This window comes from Callospermophilus lateralis, chromosome 11, assembly GCF_048772815.1.
Source record: "Callospermophilus lateralis isolate mCalLat2 chromosome 11, mCalLat2.hap1, whole genome shotgun sequence".
In the NCBI taxonomy this organism is placed as follows: Eukaryota; Metazoa; Chordata; class Mammalia; order Rodentia; family Sciuridae; genus Callospermophilus; species Callospermophilus lateralis.
The window spans coordinates 4,304,302-4,325,251 of NC_135315.1; the positions used below are offsets into that span (position 1 = coordinate 4,304,302).

General features: G+C 63.0%; 1 protein-coding gene across 3 annotated transcripts in view; it reads right to left on the reverse strand.

Annotated features, from left to right (window-relative positions):
• Septin9 (septin 9) overlaps positions 1-20,950 on the reverse strand; it is a 140,815-nt gene that overhangs the window by 74,605 nt on the left and 45,260 nt on the right. Inside the window, exon 1 of one of the 3 annotated variants that reach the window (XM_076869239.2) lies at positions 11,332-11,557. The exons of the other annotated variants lie outside the window; for them this stretch is intronic. Within the exon in view, the coding sequence (XP_076725354.1) occupies positions 11,332-11,386 (55 nt within the window). The 5' untranslated portion in view covers positions 11,387-11,557. Of the gene's footprint in view, positions 1-11,331; positions 11,558-20,950 lie in introns of those variants that run through there. 3 annotated transcript variants of the gene reach the window in all.

Genomic DNA, 20,950 nt, shown 5'->3' on the forward strand with positions numbered 1-20,950 from the left:
GGGGAGGCGGAGCTCTGGGCCTGTGCAGAGCTGGGAGGGAGTCTGGACCGCACCCCTGCAGTGGCAGAGGCTGGATGTCCCCGCAGTGGCAGAGGCTGGACGTGGCAGGAATCTGCCCACAGAGACAATGAGTGCCCAGCCCCATTCCACACTCTCCCAGGGAGAGGGGCGGGGACCTTGGGGCCTGGACCAAGCAGGGTTCTGCAGGGGGCAGGTAGACAGGGGGAAGGGCCTCGGTCCACCGGCACAAGCCGCCACCTCAGGCAGCAGCCATCAAAGGATCAGAGAGAGGAGGACCACCTGGCCCTCGTTAGGCAGGCCAGGCAGCCAGTGGTCACCCAAGCCCCACAACTTGGCACGTCCGGGCCTGATTTCCTAATCCGCTTCCGGGCTCCCCAAGCCCCGAACACTCTGCTCCCCCAAGATCAGCTGCTGCCACAGACAGAACAGTGGCCCTAAAATGCATGTCCAAGTCCTACCACTGGGCACCTGAGTGACCTTAGGGGGAAACAGGGCCTTTGAAGACGTGCTTAGGGACCTCAAGATGAGACCATCCTGGGTTCGGGTGGGCTCCAAACCCAGTCACAAGAGTCCCTCCACTTGTTAAGGACAGGAGACACGGAGACACAGAAAGGATGGAGCAGAGGTTGGAGGGACCCCTGCGCACTGAGGGAAGATGGGGTGCCGAGAGCCAGCGAGGTTGGGGCGCTGCCCATCAGAGCCCCGGGGGGGGGTGTGCCGTGTTCCCTCTGCTGAGCCTTGCCCAAAGCTCCCACGCCCTGGAGCCTCCCGGGTGGGTCCCGCTGTCCCCAGACCCTTCCCCATCTCACACAGTGGTTCTGCTCATCTGCTGGCCCTCACTCCCCTCTCTCTGTGTTTATTCTCTGAGCCTCTGAGCACCTGGCTGTCACCACCAGAGGGTGGAGGAAATGCTCCTGAGGCAGAAGACACTGTGTCCCCAGCAGCGCAGAGGGGCCCGGCTCAGTGACCTCCCTCGGACTCGCTTTCTTTCCAAGAGGGGAGGCCCAGAGCCAGCCTCCAGGGCAGGACGGAGGGAGGCCTTGGCTACCTGCCTGCTCTGCTCCCAGGGACAGGTAACCACTCGTCCCAGGCCACACACCATCCACAGTTGACCCCTCATTGTGCTTGGGCCCTGTAAAAGAGCAGTGGACAGCAAGCTCCCACCCTCTGTACGGAGACCCCTCTGGCTGACCCAGGCACCCTCAGCCCCATGATCTGACGTGCCTGCGGCAGCAGGGACACCAGACCTGCCAATCACCACCTCCAAAGCTCCATCCCCTGAGGCCCCCAGGCTGCCAGGCCCTTCCTTCCACCAGCAGGAGAGTCAGGAGCTCTGAGGACTGGCCTGAACCGGGGGACCATGGGGCATAGCGTGGAGGAGTCACAAGGCCACCTGTGCTCACTGGAGCCAGACAGACGACTTCTCTGGCCTCTGCTTCCGGGAGAGGACTGGAGAGCTGGGCTGAAGGTCCCTTCTGTCCTGGGCATGGTACCCCGACACCAGCTCCCGTGCCCTCTTGATCCTGAACCAATCAGGTCCAAACATGGCGCACAGCAGGAGGGGTCTGGCCAGAGGCTCACCCTTCTGGGTCAAGGTGGCGGACCCAGCTCTAGTCCACATTCCTGTGGACAGAACTGCCATGGGCAGCAGTGCCCACAGAGGCCCCCCCACAGCCTGCACCACCGAGCCAAGGTGGATCACGGTACCCAGAACCCGACCCGGAACTGGAGAGAACCAGCTGGGTCTCGGGCACCCTGGCTCTCCACCGTCCAGGCCGCCACCCCTCAGCTCTCATGCCGAACTCAGAGGTTTGTCTGGGTGAGTAATTTTTCTGACAATGAACTTCTAAAAATAACATTTGTGGCTTTTTTCTTATAAAAGCATCGGAGTCTCGAGGCAGAAAACAAAGGTGGGGGACGGATCGAACGCACACCCAGAAACCGTCGGCACCTCGACAAATACCCTCCCCGTCCAGGGAGCACGGTGCGGCTAGGACCCCACGCCCTGGACCCTCCCCTGGACTCCTCTGCAGCTCTGAAGTCCGGATCCAGGTCAACCCTTCACAGCGGGTGTCACAATCATTTCAGGAGCTTGTTAAAAGCAGACTGTTGGGGCTGGGATGGGCTCGGGGCAGGGGCTTGCCTGCCATGGGCGAGGGCCTGGGTTGCATCCCCAAAACCACAAAAAAAAGACTTTGGTCCCCCCCCCACTCCTGGTGGTTCTAGCTGAGGAAGGCTGGAGGTGGGGGCAGCCAGGTGTGGACCCCGCCCTCCCATGGGCTCCCTGCCTTACTGAGACCCCCCCCCCCCCCCCCCCCCCCCCCCCCGCTCTGGGAATCCTGTAAGCAGCCCATGCGACAGGAAGCAGCTCTGCTGAGAGACCCCGGGGCCGCCAGCTCCGTAGCCCCAGCCTGCCCCCACCTTCCTGGCAGTCACCCAAGGACAATGTCCAGCTTCAGCCACCACTGCTCAGCCTCCGGGGCAGTCACCAACTGAAGGACGCGCACTGCTGGGAAAGAGGGGGTGTGCCCGTCACAGGGTCCCAAAACTGTGTCACCTGAAAGAGAAGGTCCCACAGCAGGGCCTGGGAAACTCACGATGAAACCTGGCTCCGTGCACTTGGTGTCCCCCACCCACTACAGGACACACGGGGGCAGAGCAAACCCCAGCCACCCCCACGCAAACCTCCCTGCCCTGGGTCCTGGCCCGCAGCCCGGCAGCAGCTGTGGCCCTCCCCCTGCTGACGGTCACCCTCCTGGGGCAGGAGCCAGGCCTGCTCCTTGCTGTCCCCTGAGAAGGACTCGCCACACGGAATCTCTGACGGAGCACTACTGAGTCCTCACCCAGGCCGCCTGGACCCTCAGGACCACCCACAGACAGAGATGCACCCTGGTCCCCATTTCACAGATGGGGACGGAGGCAGAGAGAGGCTAAGGACTCACCCAACATTGCAGTGTGGACAACAGTGAAGCCCGAGCTGAGCCACACGCTGCCCTCACGGCCCACGAAGCCCTCTGAGAGCAGGGAGCCCGCTCCCTCCATGGGAAGTGTGCTAAGCCCTGCACACCCACATGGGTCTCTCCGAGGGAGGCAGACGCCACCCACCAGACCCCAGGCCTGGGAGCCTGGCCGTCCCATGCAGGGGCAAGCAGGAGCCAGCAAAGACAAGCCAGCGGAGGGCGGCACCAGGCAGGGCCAGCAGAAGGCCACAGCAGCAGGTGACACCAGCTGCAGGCATGGGGCATGGACCTGGGCTGCCTGCGTCCAGTGCTGGGCTCTCTGATTGCCCAGGGTGGGCTTGGCCAGAGCAGGCGCCTGTGAGCCATGGAGGAGCAGCTGAAGGGCTGGGGCTTGGGTCAGAGACAAAGAACACAAGAGGAGAGGGAGGCCACAGCCACCCACAGCTGGCTCCGGGGTTCCAGGACAGCTGTGTGCAGGAGCCTGGCTTCATCATTTAAACACTGCCCGCCTGACCTCACGGTGGGCCTGGGGGAGGGCTGCTCCCTCACCAGTGTCCCCTCCGGTCCCCCAGCTGCCCCAAGACTTGGATTCCCTGGGCCGGGTAGGCAGGTGGGGAGAGTCACCCAGCAGGGAGGGGAAGGGGCCACCCGGGGGTGAACGAAGCCCCTCCTCCCACCACAAGCCCCCAACCCTTGATCAAGGGTCTTCTTTAGTCCAGACATAAAAACCAGAGTAGCTCTTCAAAGGTTTCCTGAGGGGCCAGTGCTCCAACTCCCCACTGCAACCCTGCAGCTGCCCTTGCCCCAGTACCCCGTCCCCGCTCAGGTGACAGAGTTAACCTAAGCCAGGGACCTGCCCACCCAACTCTCCGCACCACCTCTAGGCTCCCTGGGCCTCCGGGAAAGGAGCAAGATGCAGAGCCTGAATCCCTGGACAGGGGCCCCTGGACAAGCTGGGAGCAGGACCCAGGGTGGGGAGGTCCACGTCGGGGGGCGCCTTAGTGCGGGGGGCACCCGGGCTGGGTATGGCACACAGGGGATTCTGCACGGGAGTCAAGTGGAGCGACAGCAAGGGAAGCGGCACTTCATGTTGAGCTAAAGGGAAAAACCAGCTGACTTCCAGAGAACTCCATCCCTGGCCTTCCAGGGGACAGCAGGCAGGGGACAGCAGAGAACATGGCCCCTCCAGGCCTGGTGTGGAGCCAGGAAAACTTGTCCGCTTTTACTACAGATAATATCAGTCTCTAAGGGACACAGGGCAGGGGCCTGGCCTGCCCACACAGGGAAACTGGCCACCCACGTGGAAAGTAGGGCTAGTAGCCTGCTTAGAGCCGGCTTCCTGCCCCAGGAAGGGGCGAGACCCGGCCCGGAAAGCTAGGAACCCACAGACCAGCCATCACCAACAGAACCAGAAACCTCACATCTTCCAGGCTGGGCCAGGGGACGGGGGCTGGCAGGGAGGCCCATCTGAGCAGACTCCCCGTGCCTGGGACTGACCGCTCTCCTCCTGCCCCAAGAAAGTGAGACTGGTCCATCCCCTGACCTCTCAGAGGCAGAGAGGGGGCTCCTGGCCCAGCTGGCTCCTCCCACCATTCTCAGGGGGTCTCTCCCAGGCCCTGCCTCAGGGGATCAGCAAACACAGCCCCCAGCTGGGCTCCAGGAGGCTAGAAAACGGGAAGCCACAAACCCTTAGGCAGGCCGCAAAGGGTTCCAGAGAGTTCCAGGCCCTCGGGGGAGAAGCACCGGGGAAGGGGACAGGGAGAGGCCAGCTGGCTGCCCCACTGAAGCTGAAGAGCCACCCCCACCCAGACGACGTCCCAAGGTGCCACCTCAGGCAGGGGCTGGCGATTCTGCCAGGGAAGGCTGTAGCGAGGGCCTCCAAGGTCTCACTGCCCCGGAGGCCAGGTCCCCTGAGTTCCTAGACTTTTGGCCAGAGACACTAAGGGGACTGCAGAGAGAGACCCAGGAGTTCCGTGGGGCAAGGGTAGACAGAGAAAAGCACAAAGAGGCGGAAGGAATGGGGTCTCCCGCCAGGGCCAGTTCCCAGGGTGCTGGCCGCTGGTCCCCGCAGTGTCTACGCCAGCCCCAGCAGAGTGTAGGGCGCCTGGGGGCTCCCTGTTTATGTTCCCCGCTAAACCGAGGTCATCCTCTTGTCCCTCCATCTAAATTTCTGGGCATTGGCAGCACTTTCAAAAATGACAACAAACTTGAAGTTTCTAGAACGTCTGCTGGTCCCGTCTGAGCGGAGCCTCCGGGCTCTGTCCAGACCAGATTAAACAGCCCGATCCCAGAAATGCCCTCCAGGCGCCTGGGGGTGTCCAGAGGCCAACTGGTGGGTCTGTCTGGCTGGAGGGATGACAAGTCCTTGGGCTTCTTGGACTGGGTTCCAGAGAATTCTGGACCGTTCCGTCTCATAAGCAGCTGAGAGAGCCTCCAAATTTGGGAAAAACCAAGAGGGCTTTGGAGAGAGAGCCACTGCTTAGCCACCCGCCTCGGGGGCCGAGAGAAAGCACCGGAGACTGTTTCCATGCTGGGTGTCCTGGGATGAGTCAGGAGGTGCCCCAACCCAGTACAGGTCTCCAGCAGAGCAGCCTGGCCCCCTGGCCCACCCCACCACCACATCCTGAGGGCCTGGCTTGCAGAACATGCTCCCCGCACAACGCTGGCCGGGGAGGCCCCCAAGCCAGGGGCAAGTGCCTCAGTCTGACCTGGAAGAAGGTGGGACTCCGTCCTGGGTTTGGGGGTCAACCCAGATTCCTAGAGCAGCCGGCCATCCCAGCCCCGCAGAGTGATGGTCACTGACTGGACACAAAGGATAATGGGCAGTAACGAGATTCCGGCCCAAACCCCAGTGACCTTCCCCGCTCCCAGGCATGTGAGAAGTGGGAGGTGGAGAAAGGAGGGGACCCCAGCTCTGTTCCCCTGCCACCAAGATGACAGGGCCCGGCACATCTGGAGCCAGTGGATGGAGACCACAAGTCACCAGGCTGGGAGACCCTGGCTCCCACAGGTGAGCACACACCTGCACATTCGTATTTCCCTTGGCGATGCCTATCCCGCGGGCAGGGGCCCCTGCCCCCCACCATGAGCACGGCAGAGCAAGTGCCACTCCACACAATGCACTGCGCTGGCACCAAGTTCCCCAGCCCCCACCCCAGGCCCAGGCTCCCCAGGCCTCTGTGATAGATGGGCCTGAGGCGACCAAGGAGCACCCAGCTTTGGCCTCAGAGCCCTTGCGCTCCCCACTGGCCCAGGGTGGGTCTGTCCCAGCTCAGGGCCACTCTGCACCATGCACAATTTGGCACTTGCAAAAGGCTGGGGCCAAGGACGCTCTGGCCCCCCTGCACCTCCTGACCCGGGTTCCTGCTTTTCCGTCTGCAGGCCTCTGCTCTTGGTGCCTGCCCCCTTGGCTGTCAGCACTGGGCCCTAGAAACAGGCACGTGGTCCGTCTGTCCATGGACAGAGAGGAGCCCTGCACCCCACATGACCCCAGCTTCCAGGGAGAGAACCCCAGAATGTCAGCCACGTGGGAGGAGGGGCCCCCCAGCTTTGCCAGGAGGCTGGGTATCTGCTGCATTCAAGAGACAACCCCCCTCCCGCAGGCTCTCCAAGTCTGCAGGACTGGCCATCTCTAGTGGTGACCATGCTGTCCAGCCTATGGGATCAGGTGACCTCCCATCACCCAGGACCTAGCTGTCCAGTTCCAACAGTTGCAGCCACGCTCCAAACCCTGCCCAGCGCCACTGTCTGCATCCTGAGTCCCCCAGCAAGAAGAGCCGTCCACAGCCCCAGTAACCCAGGACCGAGCAGAGGTGCTGGAGTGGGCCGGACGCCTACCCGAGGCCCACGGTTCTCCAACAGCAGAGCAGGCTGCCCACCACCCTGCAAGGCCTCTCCCTCCGGATGCAAACTGCCCACCAGCCTCTCAAAACCTCCCTGGAAAGATGCAGGCCCCAGAAAGCATTTCCAGATAGATCTCCTCAGAAGGGTGTCCCTGTCTTCCGGAGATGCCTGGCCAGGGTACCCCCCGTCCAGCTGCAGGACCATCACAGCAGTGCCTGCATCCCCCTCCACCTAATGAACTTGCTCACCGTGGGGTGGCGGGCTTGCAGGCTCTGGACACACAGAGCACTAAGTCAGCGATACCAGCAGCCGTGGGTCCATGGAAGACACCCGCTCCTCTTAGCTGCAGGGCACACCCACCACAGAATCCCCGACTCCATGAGGTCCTGCTGGGCACCTTCACTAGCAAAATCAGCCTCAGAGGAGCAAACCACAGGGAGATGGCATTCCCAGGAGCCTCAAGAGGCAGGAGCTACATGCAGGAGCCCCACTGGTACTAATCAGGGACAGGTCTGAAGTCACGTCCCTGGAAGAAAGTGGCACCCAGATCCAGGCATCGCCAGCACCCGTGTCCCAGAGGTATCTGCATGATCCCTCTCACTCAGGAGCCCTCCCCTGCCCTCTTGGCCGGCTCTCCTGCTGGGGCGCAGGGCCACCACAGCTTCCAGGACACAGCTTAGCGGGTCCTCCCTGGGGAACAGTGGAGGGCCCCAGACAAGGGCCAATGCCACCCAGGTCCGGAGTCAGTGTCTGGGTCTCAGGCCAGGTCTGTTCCAACAATCAAGGACTTAGGGGACTCTTTCTGGGCGTGCAAATCTGGTTAGGGCAAACGCTGCAGAGGGAAGGAGGCCAGCAGCCGGCACTTGGAAGGGCTCGTTACACAAAGACCCAAGTTGTAACTGTGTCTGCGATAACAGATTCGGCCTGCAATCACCAAGGAGCACGCTACCCAACTGCCCTGTGCCTCCGCTGGCCCCGGGCGAGTCAGAGGACAAGGTCAGCATTCTTGACATGCGTCACCAGGGAGTGGTGGGTGCCACAGTCACCTCAAGGCCTTTTGCGCCGGGAAGTGGGAAAATAGGAAACTGCAGAGAAGGGGAATATCACCAAGGCGTGGGACGGGAGATCCAAACCGCATCACAAAATAGGAAACGTTCTCTGTTCTCCTTGCCCTTACATGGGGAGTCCCCACAGAGCTCCAGGACCTTCCTTGAAGGGGGCGCTGAAGAGGGATGCAGGAAGTGTATGGGGAAGGGGGAGGGGGAGGTAGGGCGAAGACAGACTGGAAATTAAAAAGATAAAAAGCCAGTAATTCCAGCAACTCAGGAGGCTGAGGCAGGAGGATCAAAAATTGAAGGCCAGCCTGGACAATTTACGGAGACCCTGTCTCAAAATAAAAAATAAAAAGGGCTGGGGCTGGGGCTCAGTGATAGAGCCTCCTAGGTTCAGTCACCAGTATTGGGCAAAAAAATAAAAATAAAAAAGCAAAAAGAAGGGTGCCATCCAGGGGGGGAGGGGGGAGAGATGCCCAGAATGTGGGGCTTCAGCAGAATTCGTACACGCACACCCAGAGATGGCTGCCCCTCTGCCCTGCAGGGTGCGCTGCTCAGGCCTGACCCATCCACCCAGTTGCTGGATTCCAGGGTGGGCCGATTGCTTGGCTGGAAAATCACCCAGAGACTCCATGGCTCGAGCCTGCCCTGCTGTGGGGGTGGCCTTCAGAGCCTCCACCCCTCAGCAGCTACCCGAGCTTCAGGACTGCCAGCCTCAGGGAGGAACCCGGGCTGCTGGGGACACCGCAGAGGACTTGGCCTTTTCCTCCTCCCCTTCCGACCTCCGCAGGGAAGCCTGGACACCAGGTGACGCCCCATCGGAGGCCCTGGCTTTCCCCCAGGAAAGCAAAGGGGTGCCCCTCCCACTCCTCCAGACCAGCCGAGGGGCGCCCAGATACTTCCAGCAGACTGGCACACGGGTATCAGGGTGCCTGGCCCCTCCCCACACCCCAGCCCCCAGTGGGCCAGCTCATTCCAACCTCCCAGTGCTGCCTGGGCTGGCTGCAAAGCTCTCCTCCTTCCTCCTGCAATCAAATTCCTACTTCCACTCAAGGTCCGCCTCCTCCATCACTCCCTTTAGCCAGAAGTGACCTTACCCTGACTTGGAGGCTGCCGGCTCCTATCACCTATGGCTGGGCCGCGCCACATGCTCCCCTCCTCCCTAGCCGCCCCTTCCCATGTCCCACCGTCTGTCTGTCTGTCTGTCTAAGGCTCTTCACCTTCCACGTGTGCATCCTCCCCATTCTCCAGCTCCACTCCAAGTTCCTGGGGCCCAGGGAGGGATGCCTGAAGCGGGCGGCGCTGGCCTCAAATCCAGGCCACGGGGCAGGACATGCATGCCCACCACGCGTCTACCCGGGATGCCTCGGGCTCTAGGGCCCAACCACTCAGGACACACAGTGGGGGAGACTGACGCACACAGAAAACTAGAAGAACAGAGGCTCTGCTCCCCAAGACTGAGGAGCCTTCCTCCAGAGTCAAAGGGCCTCCGACCATCGCACCAGGATGCTCTCAATGAGGCCCTTGTCTTGGATAAAACTTGAGGGTCAGAAGCTGACTTGGGAGGCACCCAGAGGCCACCAGATGGAGTTACACGCAAGGACCCGGAGGCAGGAGCACTAGCAGCCTCCACAGTGCCCGGTGCCAGATGGTAAGACCAACACCACCCCAAACTTCTGCCTCCGCTGCCACCAAAGAACTCCAGGCGGAGATCCCTACTTTCACCATAAATCCCACCTTCAACTTAGCGCCTGGTATCACGGAATGAAAGCAAAGACCCCAGTTCACAGGCCAAAAGAGAGAAGAGCAGGGAGCACAGGACCTGAAGGGGGCAGCATCTTTCTCCATCAGTGCCTGCAGGAAAGGCATCCCACTGCTGACTGGCCAAGTGGACATTCGGGAGGAAGAAATGGCCCAAGGAGGAGCTGTGGAGGAGATGCCGGGGTAGAAAGGGCTACAGGAGGGCCGTGCTATGCCAGGTGGCCAGAGGGCAACTTGTAACAAAGCAGACCAGGGAGACCTCGGGTCAAGCATGGCCCCTGAAAGACTCAGATGGTCAGGGGCACAGGACATCAGCTCTGCAAACCCAGAACGCCCCTTATTCTTGAGAAACACGATGCAAGATGCTAGAATCTGAAAATCTGCGGCAGCCACTGAGTTGACCAAGTGGATGCGCCATGCCAGGCTTTGCACAGGTTGTGCCACCACCAAACCGTGGGTCCCTCCTGAGTGTCCACCCCCATCTCACCCTGTTCCCACCAAACACAGCCAAAGCTCTGGTCCCAAGAAGTCACCTCCACTCAAAGATGAGGCTGACCACAGATGAGCTGTGAGGGCGCTGGGCTCGGGACACCCAGATTCTAGCCTGGTTCTGGCCACGGAGGGTGGAGGGCCTCAGACTGGTCACCTCCAGGCGTGGCCTGGCACCTGGCCGCCGAAACTCCTTTGAGCTCAGCCTCTCCCCCTCGTGGGCTCTGCCCAAGGCTGCTCCTGCTCCCAGCCGCTCCGAGGGGCGGGGGCTCCGGCCGGCAGAGACAGGCCCGCCCTCCGAAAGCCAGTCCCAGAAACGCCGAGACCATTGTGTGCGCCTCCCTTCCCACCGCTTTATTTACTCCTGAGGACACAGGACACAGGACACAGGGCCACGGCACCGGCAGTCACGAGGCCCCGCGAAAGCGCGCGCACACCCAGGCCGGGGCGGGGGCGCCAGACTCACCCTGGGAGGGAGCACCCCCCCCAAGTCTCCTACTTTATAAACTCTGAAGGGAGGAAGAGCCAAAATGCTCCCCTTACCCTCCCGAAAGCCCCCTCTGCCCGCACCGCCCTACTCTGGGAGGCGGACGAGGTTGTCCCCAGGCCTGGATGGGGGCCATGGGACGCCCCACGCCGAACACCAACGCAGCGGGGGCAGTGTCCGCTCGGCGGTGCCCGACCCTGCGGGCTGCGCGACTTGGCGGCCCTCCCCAGCCCGGATTCGGCTCAGCCCCGGCCCAGAAGCTGGCGTGGGGGAGGGGAGGGCTGTCCACCGGCAGGACGCGGCCGCCCACTCGGTCCGAGGCGGGGGACTAAGTCCCTAGCCAGCCGCCAGGCCCGAGGGGCCGAGAGCATCGGGCCAGCGGCTGGTTTTCGGGAGCAGAAGTGCTGGGCAGTTCCGGGGACGCCCCGCGAGCCCTCGAGGAGGTGGGCGGCTGTCGCTGGGCAAACACAAACAACAATAAAAGGAAGGAAACTCGGGCGGCAGCGCGCAGCGCGAGCTCTGGGTCCCGTGCGGGTCCCTCCAAAGGGGGCCTCCACTTCGGCGACGCGGGGCCGGGGGCGCGCGGCGCTCCTGGCTGGAGGGCAACCATCGGGGGTCCCGTCTGCTCTCCGCGCACTCCCGTCCCGCCGTCCCGCGCCAGGCCCGCCGAGGTCCTGCCCAGCTCGCCCGCGGCGGCCGCAGCCAGCCCGGCACCCACCTTCGAAGTCCGAAATGATCCCGTCCAGCTGCGCGTTGACCGCGGGGTCGGACATGGTGGCTGGTGGGCAGGGGGTCGCGCAGAGGGCGGCGGCGAGGAAGCGCCCCCGGCCGGGCCCGAGCCCTGCGCGCTGGCTGGGGCGCCGCGCCCGCGCTCCTGCAGTGCAGAGATCGCCGCCGGAGCCCCTCGGCCCCCAGGATCGGCTGAATGAATGGGGGAGGAAGGCGGGCGCCGGCCCCTCCCCGCGCGCCGCCCCCGCCCGCCGCCCCGGCCCCCGCCCCGCCCCCGCCTCCCGGGCGGATCAGGTTCCCGCACCGCCGGCCTCCCCGGCTCGCACTGGCTACTCCGCCCGCCTGTCAAGGCCCGGCCTGGGGGGCTGGGGCCAGAGCGGGCGCAGCAGGGACCGCGGAGCCCGGGGCACACGACCCGCGCGCCCCCCTTCTCCCGGCCTGGCCTGCGCCCAGGGACGGCGACCGACCCGGCCTCGGCCCCTCCCCCCCGGACGCCCCGCTGCGACCAGATGTGGGCGGATGTGGAGGCCGGGCCGCGGCGCAGGGGCGGGCGCCGAGGGGGACGAGATTCCTCCCCTTTCCCGGGACGTAGGTTTCCTTCTGCGGGAGGTTTTATTTACGCCGCCAAAGTTCGCCGGCGCCTGCTTTGCGCGCCCAGCGCCTGCAAGGGTTAAGCGGGGGCGCGCGGCGAGATCCAAGCTCTGGGCTCCAGAGCCGGGGACGCGGGACGACCGCGCGAGTCCACAGCATCCTACGGACTGAAGGCAACTGGTCCCCTTGCCGGGGTCGCCACTGCACCCGCTGGGTGGCCTCTACGGAAGGAGCTGGTGCAGGGGCGTGCGCCGGGATGGCGGGCCCTGTCACAAGAGCCCGGGACACGTTCCAACTCCCCTGCTCAGCAAAGAGTAGACCCGGGCCTTCCCCTGCAGAGAGTAGACGGTTTGTAACATCTGAAGGAGGATAGGACACTGGGAGAGAGGGCAGTGGTGGGCTCCCTCTCCCGCTGGGCCCGAACGCCAACCGCTCCCACTGGCCTTCCTCTGGGTCAGTAGTCTCCACTCCTCCAGCCACGGGGCGAACGTGACTAGACCCCCCTGCACGCCGTGGGACAGGGTGAGCCAGAGGCCAGACAGAAGGGGCAGGAACTAGTCCCCTGGAGGGCCCCGGGGTCCCCACAAGGGAGAGGGGTGATCTCCCGCTCTGCCTGGGCCCCGGGCAATATGCTCCTGCCCGGAAAAACACCCCTCCAGAGTGGGTGGGCAACTCTGCCCAAGTGGTCCCCAGGGCAGGGGCCTGCAGCCTGGGGGGCGAATGAGCACCTGGGCTCATCCTGGATCAGGGGCTGGCCCCTGGCCACTGCCCACTCCCTCCCCACACCCACCTTTATGAGAGACCCCAAGTGTGCAAGGGATCCTGACCCCTGAGGGGGAGGCCTAGGCCGGGTTGCAGGGGTCCCTGGAGGAGAGGGTCCTGGGTTTGGTGGGCCTTCCAAGTTGCTGGAATCGGGTCCTTGTCAGAAAAGCGGCCCCTCCCCTTCATGCCTTGGATGTTTTGAACTGTTTTCCACCAAGTGAGTTCGTGGACATGGGAACTGCAAAACCACAGTCAGCTCAGACGGAGCACACCCTGGTCCGCCCGGGAGCCTGGGTGACAGGCTGGGGTTGTCATTGCCATCACAGCACCCGGAAGGCCTCCAACCTGCTGGGTCACCTGCCCACCCACCTCTGGGGATTTAAGTCCTCTCAACAGCACAGCCCTCGGGAAGATGCAGGCTCAAGGTTCGGGGCGGTGTCTGCCCTGGGCCGCAGCATTATTCTCCAGGGTTTTTATAGAAAGCACCTGTTGAGTGGAGACCCACCCATGAGATCGCTCTCCCGATCAGCATGGCTCGGTTCCTTGTGCCCTGAGTCCCTACGCACAGCAGGGCCAAGCCGACTTGGGTGTGTTTCCTTGGGGAGCCCAGCCAGGGTGCAGGACTCACCGAAATGCCCCCATGGGAATCCAAAGAACAATGGTGGGAGGAAGGCGGTGTCCAAGGCCTGTTGTGGCCTGGCCCAAGAGCCCAGGCACCACCCCCTGCTGCCATCCCCTTCACCTTAACCACAGCCCTCATTACCAGGCCTCTGCTCCCTCAGGAAAGCCAAGCTGGGTTTGGCCACACTCCCAGCAGGAAGTTCACCCTTGTGTCTAACCAACTGCTCTAATTGTACATCATGATTTCCTCCCTTTCTGCTGACCTCAGAGGAGATGGGAAACAGTTGGGCACCTCCCTTCACATCATAATCACCTCCAAACTCCAGGCACTCCACCTGCCCCTCGGCCTCTGTCTCTCAGCTTCCACTGCCCTCCTCCAGCCTGTAGGCACCGCCCTTTGATCACTCTGGGCTCCAGGGCTCTCACCAGGCCAGATGGCCACAGGGTGGGGGGGCCTCCCTGACCCTTCTCCCGGGGTCTAGGCTGGACAAATGGCCGTGGTGAGGGCCCTGCACAGGTGAGATGAGCAGCCGGTGAGAGAGAAAGAGGCTTAGGTCTAGCCAGGGAGAGGACCGACCGGGGCTCTGCCCTCTGTGATGGTGACCGGTGGCAGGGCCACCTGCAGGCCTGGCCAAAGGGCAAGGTGTGCTCAGAGGGACACCAGAACCCCCTCCCAGGTGCACCCAGACCTAGAGTGGGCCGGTTCTACCCCCAAGACGTCCCCGGGCTCAGCTGTGGCCTGGCTTGGGACAGGGCTCGGCTGTGGACTTCAGGTCAGCAGCCCCGGACGAGCTCCTCCTGTGCCAGGGCAGGCCCTGCACCCCGAGGGGAGTCCTCAAAGGGGACAGGAGGGCCCAGAGACGGAGGAGAGACTAGAATAACGTGGCCACAGGCCAAGGGTGGCTGGGTCCCCAGAGCTGGGTGGCAGGAAGGACCCTCCCCAGAGCCCTGTGACACGGGGTCAGCCGGTGGCCTCCAGAAAGGGGAGTGACCACCCTTGTGTTGCGCTAGGCGAGTGCGTGGCCATCCTCACAGCTGACCTGAGTCCCGTCTGGAAATCTAGGTCAGCGCTCGTCACCTGTCATGGGGCTGACACCGGGCACCTCCGTCCTGAGGGGGGTTCAGCCCTGTGGGGGAGGGGGCTTCAGCCCTAAGGGGGGTTCAGCCCTGGGGGGGGGGTCAGACAGCAGCGAGTTTTAACGAGAAGCTAAAAGCAGGACAGGTGGAGTGGGAGGAAGCCCGTGGGGGCCTGGCTGGTAACGGGAGGGAGCGGCCTGGGAGAAGCCGCGGGTCGCGGGGTCCCTTCCAGCCTGAGGGACGTGGACCACAGTGTGGGAAAAGAGGGCGGAGGAAACGCTGGGCGGAAACAGCCGTTTGGCGTGACTTGGGGACGGTGACCCCTGAGCACCCAGGTACAGCGTGGGAAGCTGCTGGCCCGGAAGCAGCTCAGCAGTGGGGCCTGGAGCAGGGCGTCTGTGGCCCTGGGCCCAGCCACTGCGCCTGGACAGGACACCAGCGAGCAGTCTCCTCCCTCACGGGGGCTCCTCTCCGCCTGGACCTGGCACACAGTAGGACCACACTGAGCTCCAGGGCCTCAGTCCAGCGGCAGCCGGGCCTCCCTCAGGGAGAGGCACCCTGTTCACCCGGCTGCCCAAGCCCAAAAGCCACCACCTCCGGCATCCTCCTTCCCCCACCCCAACAGCTGGTTCCCTCCAGGAACCTGGGGGCCTGGGGGCCTCCCCGCCCCCGCAGGCTGACCACAACCAGCCACCCTCAAGTAAACAGCAGGGCACTGGACTCAGCATGCCTGTGGCTCTGGGCAGGACAGGAGGCCCTGGTAGAGCCTGGAGGGCGCGTCCGGCCATCCCCAGCAGCACACACGCGGGGACAAATGAAGACAGAAAACCAACACTGGGACCTGCTGGGGTCCACACTCCTCACCCTGTTTAAATAGGACTTAGCTGGTCTAATTGTCACACAGGCGCAGTACGCCACTTGGTTTCATGACGCTTTTCTAATTAAGGCATTTCACTGTGATTACATACGTTTACACATAAAACAGGACGCCTCCCGCTGACCACACTAGCCGTCTCCAGGCTCACAGCTCAAGCATGCTCACACCCTTGTGTGGCCACCACCGCCGCCCAAGTCCAGTTCTTTCCATCTTCCCAAAGTGGAACTCTGCACCCATTAAACAATGACTCCCCATTCTCATTCTCCCTTGCCTCGCCCGCTGGCAACCGCCGTTCCCCTTCCTGTCTCTGTCGACGCCAGCAGCCATGGAGTGGAATCATACCATCCTTTGTGAGTGGCCTGCTTCCCTTGGCAGAGTGTCTCAAGGTGCAGGGTTTATCCAAGTCACAGCTCGTGGCAGAATTTCCTTCTTAAAGGCTAAATAATATTCCACTGTGTGGACGTACCACATTTTTGTCTACCCATTGATCCCTCGATGGACATTTGAGTTGCCCCCAGCTTTTGGCCGCTTTGAGTAATGCTGCTGTGAATGTGGATATGCACGTATCTGTTTAGGTCCCCACTGTCACATGAGCATTTAGTTCCCAGAAGTATAATGGCCGGATCCTATGGTCATTCTACGTAATTTAATTTCAAACAATGTTTTATATGTAATTTGTTTTTAATATGTTTACTTTTATTTATGATAACCATGTGTATAGTTTTATATTATGTAAGTTCTGTATAATTTAATTTTTGATAACCACCACTTTGCCGGATTCCTCACGGTTTACCCCTCTGCTCTGGGCCACTGTGGCCCTCTCTGCTGTGTTCCTGCAGTACGCTGCCTGCCTGCCTCAGCTCTTGTTCCCTCCACGAGCCCTCGAGCCCTCGCAGTGACCAGACCATGTCAACTCCCTCTGCCTTGCTCACTCTTCAGGTGCCACCTCCTTCCCCTGCGGCTGCCCGTTTCCAGAGCCTAGTGACCTCATTCAGCCCCAGGCCTCCTTCCTGTTCTTCACACTGCCTTCTGCCCCAGGACATTTGCACAAGCCCTTCCCTGGGCCTGAACGGCTTCCCCGTCTTCTCCTGGTGGCTCTCTGTCTATCATTTCAGTCTTAAATATGAGAGCCCCCACCCCAGGGTTCCCCGTGAGACACAGCTGCTTCCTCACCTCTAGGCAAGTGCCAGGGGCTCCCCTAGTTCCTGTTCAGTCCCACAGAGTGATAAAGCAGGATCATGGGGGGCTTCCGATGGGGAATCAGCCCCGGGAGGACAGCAGGGGTCTTAACCCACGTGGACTCTGCCCTCCCGCCAGCACCAGAGGCAGGCGCTCCTACACCTGGACCCAGCCTCCAGGACCCGCCTCCCTGCCAGCCCCTGCCTGGGCAGCCACCCAGACTCGACCACTGACTGCCCTGCAGGCTGCCAGATTGTGGACACTCATGTGACAGTGGGGACAGCTGACATTCACCCAGTGTGCAGCTCAAAGCCCATCACACCATCTGCCCGGAGGCTGAGAGGCTGCAGGGTCTCACTTCAGAGAGCACATGACTCATCCATCCCCCAAACTGCCTGCTGGGTGCAGAACCGCAGCGAACCCTGCCCGCGGGCCTGGCTCTTATCTCGGGGCAGGGACTTTCTAAACAGTGTGTCGGTCTCCAGGCGTGTGAGGCAGAGGAGGCTCCTGGCCTTGGAACCCGCAGACACTCTGCCCACGGCTCCTTGTCCCCAGCTCCAGTGCACAGGGCTGCGCAGGCTCAGTGGGCCTAGAGTCCCCGGGCTGCTGGCTCTGGTGACAGGACCTGACGTGACCTGAGGTGACCTGACAGCAGCAGCACCTGGCCCTCCCATGACAGTGACCTTAGACCTGCTAGGAACCAGGGAGCGCTGGCTGGTGAAGCCACGGCCTGCCGGGCCAGCACTGGCCTTGGTGACGACCCACACACAGCAGGGGGGAGGGACACCCTTCTCTCCACGGCCACCGCTTTCTTACTGACCAGTTTCATCTTGACACAGTCCCCCGACGCCTGGTGCGACCCTGGTCCCCAAGACACAGCTTTGGAACGGCCTCAAGTCCCCAATATCCTAGCCACCACCTGAGGCTGGAGTGCAGAGGCAGGGGACACGGAGCGCTCCAGTGGAGACACAGCCTCTGACCCTCCTGGGCTCCGCGAGGGGCTGAAGGAGTGGCCAGGCTGGTCCTGACCCCGCCTAAAGGTGCACAGCTCGTCCCCTGGCTGTGCCAGCCCGCAGACACCTCACAGCGGCTTCCAGGACACTTGGACACATGCCTGCCCCGAGGGACAAGGGACGAGGGACGGGCTGTTCCCGGGGCCTGCAGTGTCCTGGCCTCCCCACCACTTTTCCCAAGCAGGCACCCTGCTCTGTGGGTCTGGGGCTGCAGGCAGCTGCCACCCTGCAGTGTGGGGACAAGGGCTGAGTCACCAGCCTGCCCACGTCAGCAGCGGGGACCAAGCTGAGAAGAAAGCACTTGTTTAAAGTCACCACAGTGGCCGCCCCAGGGAGCGCCCCTCCCCACCGGCAGCCACAGGCTGCAGAACCCCTGCCCACCTGGCTGCCAGGACCCAGCAGGTGGCAGGCGGAGGGCGGAGGAGTGGCCAGAGCAGAACCCTCTCCCCTCCCTCACCTCCGACAGGGTCCGGGCCATCTGCAACGCAGCCCCCGGCCTGGCCTCCTAAAGGCTCGTCACCCACCCTCGAACTCTTCCCGAGACAGGGAGCTCAGCACCCATCGACGCCTCTCACTCTTTCTTTGGACTGTTTAGAAACACACGGAGGCTGGAGGCTGGGGTGCGGCTCAGAGGTCGGGCACCTGCCCAGTGCCCTCCCTGCGCTCCCCCAGCAATGCACAGCCACACACGTAAAAACTGAAATGAGATAAAGACGGGGCTGGGGACATGGCTCAGTTGGTACAGTGCTTGGCTCGCATGCACGAGGCGAGGTCCCGGGTTCAACCCTGAGCACCACAAAAAATAATAACAATAATAAAGGTAGATGGGGGAGGGGGGAGGGGCAGGAGGGAGGGGGAGGGGCAGGGAGGAGGGGGGAGAGGGGCGGGGGGAGGGGGAGAGAGTGGGGAGGAAAACAGGGAGGGGTCAGCCTGGCTGCAGCTGGAGTGAGTGTCCACTTCAGCTCCTGGAATAGGACGTGGGGTGGGGGTTAGGGTCACTGGCAGCTGGTTCTGGGGGCTGGAGTTTGGAGCATCAGTGCCTCAGTTTGGAGAAAGAAGCTAAGGCATCACCGTCCACAGGGAGACTGGCCGGGTCAGGGCTGCAGTCTCCTGTGTCCGCGGCAGAGGAGGGAAAGCGCTTCGGGCCTGGAGGAGGACAGTGGCTTCCCTCTTCCGGGCACCAAGCTGCAGACAGGAGGCTGACGGTGGTTCCCACAGGCTCTGCTCCCACCGCGGCTAGTGTGGCTGGGGACTGAGGTGTCCTCAGAGGGTAAGTGGGGACCGCGAGGGCTGCGCCTGGCCAGCCCCCTGGCTGGGATGGACCCACGGGGGTAACTGCGGGCAGGGGCCGTGGCTGGGAGGGGTCCTGGGGTCATGCCCTGGGAGGGTGACCTGCCCGGGCCTTCCCCTCCCTCTCCCTGGCTGCCAGGAGTGGAGCAGCTTCCCTGCCACATTGCCACCTGCAGCCTCGCCCAGGCCCTCGGCAACGGAGCCGTCAGGGACAGACCCCTGGAGCCCCTCAGGGACAGACCACTGGAGACAGAGCCAAAGCAAGCTCCCTCCTCCCAATTGTTCCTGTCAGGTATTTTGGTCACCAAGCCAACACGGCCAGTGACCCCAGGACCCCTGAGTGCTCTGGAGCATCCCCCAGAGGACAGTCTGGGGTCCACTTCTGCCCGTGTCTGTGCCAGGCTCTGATGACCCCAGTGGAGCCCCAGATATTAGGGGGCAGCACTGTGAGCTGGCAGGTCCCCAGGCCTGGCCTTTCCTCTCCTCCTCCCTCCCACCAGGCCAGGTCCCGTGGCTGGCCTGGCCACCTCTGCAGGGGCACGGAGAACAAAGAGGAGGAAGTAGCTAGGCTCTGCAGGGCTCCCTCAGAAAGAGCAGGGAGGGACGTCAACAGAAGGCTCTGCGTGGGCTGAGTTCTCTCCCCTTCCCAGTCCACCATGAGCTGAGGGGAGGCACCACTAAAGTAGAAGCCAGGTGCCGTCGCTTGCAACTGTATCCCAGCTAGCTACTGGGGAGGCTGAGGCAGGAGGATCGCAAGTTCAAGGCCAGTCTCAGCAATCTAGCAAGACGCTGCCTCAAAATGAAAAGGGCAAGGATGTGGCTCAGTGGCAAAGTGGCCCTGTATCCAGTCCCCAGTACCAAAGACCAAAAAGCAAAAACCAGTGCCTGAGCTCACAGTGGCCCCTGTGGGGGAGGAAGAGGGGCGGGCAGCCACTCTACCTGAGAGGTGGCCTCGGGGCTGGCCCTGTGCCTGGGGACACAATGCTCCTCTGGATGAGGCAGAAGAGTGGCCGCTGGCCGGCCCCCTGGGCCAATCTGGATAATGAAGTCTTCCCAGCTCTGAGTGTGCTGGAAGCAGAGTCGCCCAGTGAACCCCTTGTCCCCAGCGAGGGGCCGGGTACAACACACCCGGCCTCTGGCTGGCCCGATTTTCCCCGCAACATGAGTCACTGGGCCAGGATGACTCGGCCCAGACAGGGCCCTGCCAGGGGCTTGCCAGCTCTGGCCAGGCCTCGGGCTGGGAGAGAGGAGCCAAAGGCCCGACAGAAACCCCGGGCCTGCGTGGAGGCCTCGGCACTGCCCCCGGGGTCCAGAGCAAAGGGAGGCCTCTCTGGCCGCCTCCAGGCAGCTGCGCCCCTGCCCATGTGGGCACAGACGGCCTTTCAGAGCCTCAGTAACAGCCAGCAGAGTGACCTCATGTGGAAACAGGCCAGGAAGGACGTGAGCGAGACAGGCCCGAGAGGGACAGGCTCTGGGCGGTTGTTTTTGTTTTTAATTAAGAATAAAGACGCGGCCCCCTCCCCACAGCCGGGCTTCAGCAGGGGCTCCTCCTCCAGGCTCAGGTGCGCCCACCTGGGCTCCAAGGTGGAAGGACCCTCCTAAAGTGCGGCAGTGCCCGGGGCGTCCCTTCACCTGCTGGGCACAGAGGGGGGCCACCCAGCCTCCCTCCCGTGCTTCTCCCTGCCCTCTGGGCCCCAGCTCTCACGGGACCCCATGAGCCGTGCCTCTGCCACCCCATTCCACTCCGCCCGCCCGGGGCGGGCCCTTCTCTCCCTGCTCCCTGACTCCTCCCCTCTACTCCTGCAGGCTTCAGCTCAGATGCCACTTCTTCCAGGAAGCCTTCCAGGGCCCCAGGGGGAGGCTTTTCCTCTAGGGCCTGTTCAGCATCCCCAGGCCCTGGGCAGCCTCCATCTCAGACGGCGGCCTACGAGGTATCAGGAGGCTCTGCACAAGGACTCAGTGAGCGGAGCTGAACCAAGACCCTCAGAAAGCCGCGGAGCTCCGCCAGACGCGCAGCAGATGCGGAATGAGAGCGGGGTGCTTCCCGCCCCTCCTGGCGCTCACCCCACCCGGGCCTTCCTCTGAAGGAAGGGGACAGGTGGCCGGGACAGGAGGAGGGCTTTGGGGAGAGGGGCTCCAGTGATCCTGGCTCTTGCTGCAGGGCACCTCGAGGGGACCGTGGGCCAGGAGAGTGGAGC